Raw genomic sequence first — 2,410 nt, forward strand, 5'->3', positions numbered from 1 at the left:
TCTGTTCATTTAATCAAGATCGAGATCAGAATAATCTCAGATGTATAGGCCAGAATCTCTGAGAATGCAGCATTTGCTCCATAACATTGCAGAACATCTAATGCAGGATAATGTTCCTCTGCTCCATAACATTGCAGGATAATGTTCCTCTGCCCATCTTACCAGGTTGTGGCCGAACGGTGGTAATGGAGTCTAGGTAGCATTTCACCTCTTTATGATTAAGCTGTAGTGCAACTTCAAAAGCTGTTTTGGCCAGAACGTTGAGATGGTCAGGATCAGCTCCTCGCTCCACCAGCTGCTCCGCCACGCTGACCTCACCACTCAGCGTGGCCAACATGAGCGCACTCCAACATGTCGTCTTCTGAGAAAAGTTCACGTCAGCACCCCAGTCTAGAAGCAGCCTCGTCACGGCTTCGTGACCATGCTGAGCACCAACCAGCAAGGGCGTGATATCCAAAAAGTTCTTCCCATTGTCACTGGGCTCGCCGTTGTTCGTGCTGTCAGCTGCAGAGAGGTGATCGAAGTCATCCACAAAAGCGCCGTGCTCCAGGAGAAGCTTGGCCACGTGTGCGTGTCCTCCTCGGGCTGCCATAGACAGCACGCTGGCCCCCATGCGATTCCTGCCATTGACCTCTGCACCATTCTCCAGCAGGATGTGAGTCACACTCAGATGGCCAAACCTGCAACACACAGAGGAGAATATAGCCAGGATCTGCTTAATCGAAACCTGAAACACCTCATTCACAATTCTCTACCAAAGAGAAAAACTTACTATTCAGGGATTATTCAGATGAAGAACATAAATAAAGACAATGCAGTAAAACAAAGACCAAACGGCACATAAACAGAGGGGCGTTTTCATCAACAACGTGTCTCCTGTTTTAGTGCTCTAACCCCATGGAGACCCGGACGAGCGGTTGATGGGTTTACTCAGGTGTGGTTGGAGACAGTCTATTCATTAGCGGGACTACAGACTACGGTCTGGGATTACAACACTACACACTAACACTACTAGTGTGAAATACTTTTGGATTTGAATACACATTTTGGATTTTCCATCACAAGGCGAAGACAGAAGAGACTCTGGACTGCAAATTATAATACCATGTAATAAAAAATACAATGTAATACAACTTAATCTAGACATAAATCTGGTGATTATAAGTTGTTATAGTAAAATAACTCCACCTCGCTGCCTGCATGAGTGGCGTCCAGCCGTAGTTGTTCCGGCTGTCCACAGACGCCCCTTTGCGGAGCAGAAACCGGACCAAGTGCTCGTGTCCCCCCGCGCAGGAGAAGTGCAGCGCCGTGTTGCCTTCTTCGTCCGTGCAGTCTACGGCCACCAGCGGCCCCGTTCCCCGGGCCCCGTCCACACCGCACTCCGACACCGAGTCCAGACGCGCTCGAGACTGTCTGCCCGACTCGCTCCCCGCGGGGTCCAGGATCCTCCTCGCGCTCTCATAGTCGCCCTCGTCGCACGCGCGCAGCAGCAGCACGGAGTTCATCTTAGCGCGCGCTGCCCACTGGCCGCCCAGACTTGAAATACATTTTAACCACACGGACACGCGGTAACTTTGTTAAAGTTCTGAAAACAACACATTTGCAATGTTACGACTCTACTAAGAATACAGTTGGAAACTGTTGGTTATTTAAAAAGCACAGATTTTTTGCTACTATAAGTATTTGTTACAGCCCTGGAAACTTTTTCAACCGCAACACTGCGCATGCGTCAACACTGCGTCAGAGAGACTTTTCGCCCAATTCTGCTGCAGCGTCTGCTGACGTCATTTACGAAAATCCATACTGGCAAAACCTTTACAGTTTTTGACTACTGCTATAATGCGTTTGTCCAATCTGTAGCCACATTTTCAAAACTCTAAACACAGTGAACACAATATCAGTCTTCAGTGGCTATACTATTAGTTCAACTCATGTTGCACAAAATGCAGTCATTTTACCTGTTTTTATAATGCTTAAATGTTCTATACACACAAGGTTATCCAATAACAAAATTCTGGATAATTTTTGCCTTATTTACAATTGCTTGCACACAGCATGCCAAAAATGAAAACCTAAGGTTCAAAACCTTAATTATCGTATAAAATGCCAAATTCTGCCAAAACAAAGGCAGCTGAAAAGTTATTACTGTTGTACACATTTTTTGCACATATAGATAAATGAAGTATAGTATAAAAAAATATATATATTTATAAAAAGTATAAAATGAAGTACAGTAATGTACCGGGTCAGAGAGGAGCAAATATAACAATTTGTTCTGCAATCTCAAGTGCTGGTTTGGTCCTTCAAAAATGCCAGATTGGTCCTTATTACAGTGATCTCCTTCTTTCATTTTTGAATGAACTCTACCAACAACTGGTTCCAGAAGCAGAAATGGAACAGGTGGGAGGAA

The 2,410-nt window shown here is 45.3% G+C and overlaps 1 protein-coding gene across 3 annotated transcripts in view; it reads right to left on the minus strand.

The window, feature by feature from the left end:
• Positions 1-2,093, minus strand: part of anks6 (ankyrin repeat and sterile alpha motif domain containing 6) — an 11,015-nt gene extending 8,922 nt beyond the window's left edge. Inside the window, exons 1-2 of one of the 3 annotated variants that reach the window (XM_077012103.1) lie at positions 1,189-2,093; positions 163-680 (exon numbers count right to left, since the gene is read on the minus strand). In XM_077012103.1, the coding sequence (XP_076868218.1) occupies positions 163-680; positions 1,189-1,505 (835 nt within the window). In that variant the 5' untranslated portion in view covers positions 1,506-2,093. The remainder of the gene's footprint in view (positions 1-162; positions 681-1,188) is intronic. The other 2 variants (XM_077012104.1, XM_077012105.1) reach the window with 2 other exon arrangements.
• Between the last annotated feature and the right edge of the window lie 317 nt (positions 2,094-2,410).

The sequence above is a fragment of the Brachyhypopomus gauderio genome, chromosome 7, assembly GCF_052324685.1.
Source record: "Brachyhypopomus gauderio isolate BG-103 chromosome 7, BGAUD_0.2, whole genome shotgun sequence".
Taxonomy (NCBI): Eukaryota; Metazoa; Chordata; class Actinopteri; order Gymnotiformes; family Hypopomidae; genus Brachyhypopomus; species Brachyhypopomus gauderio.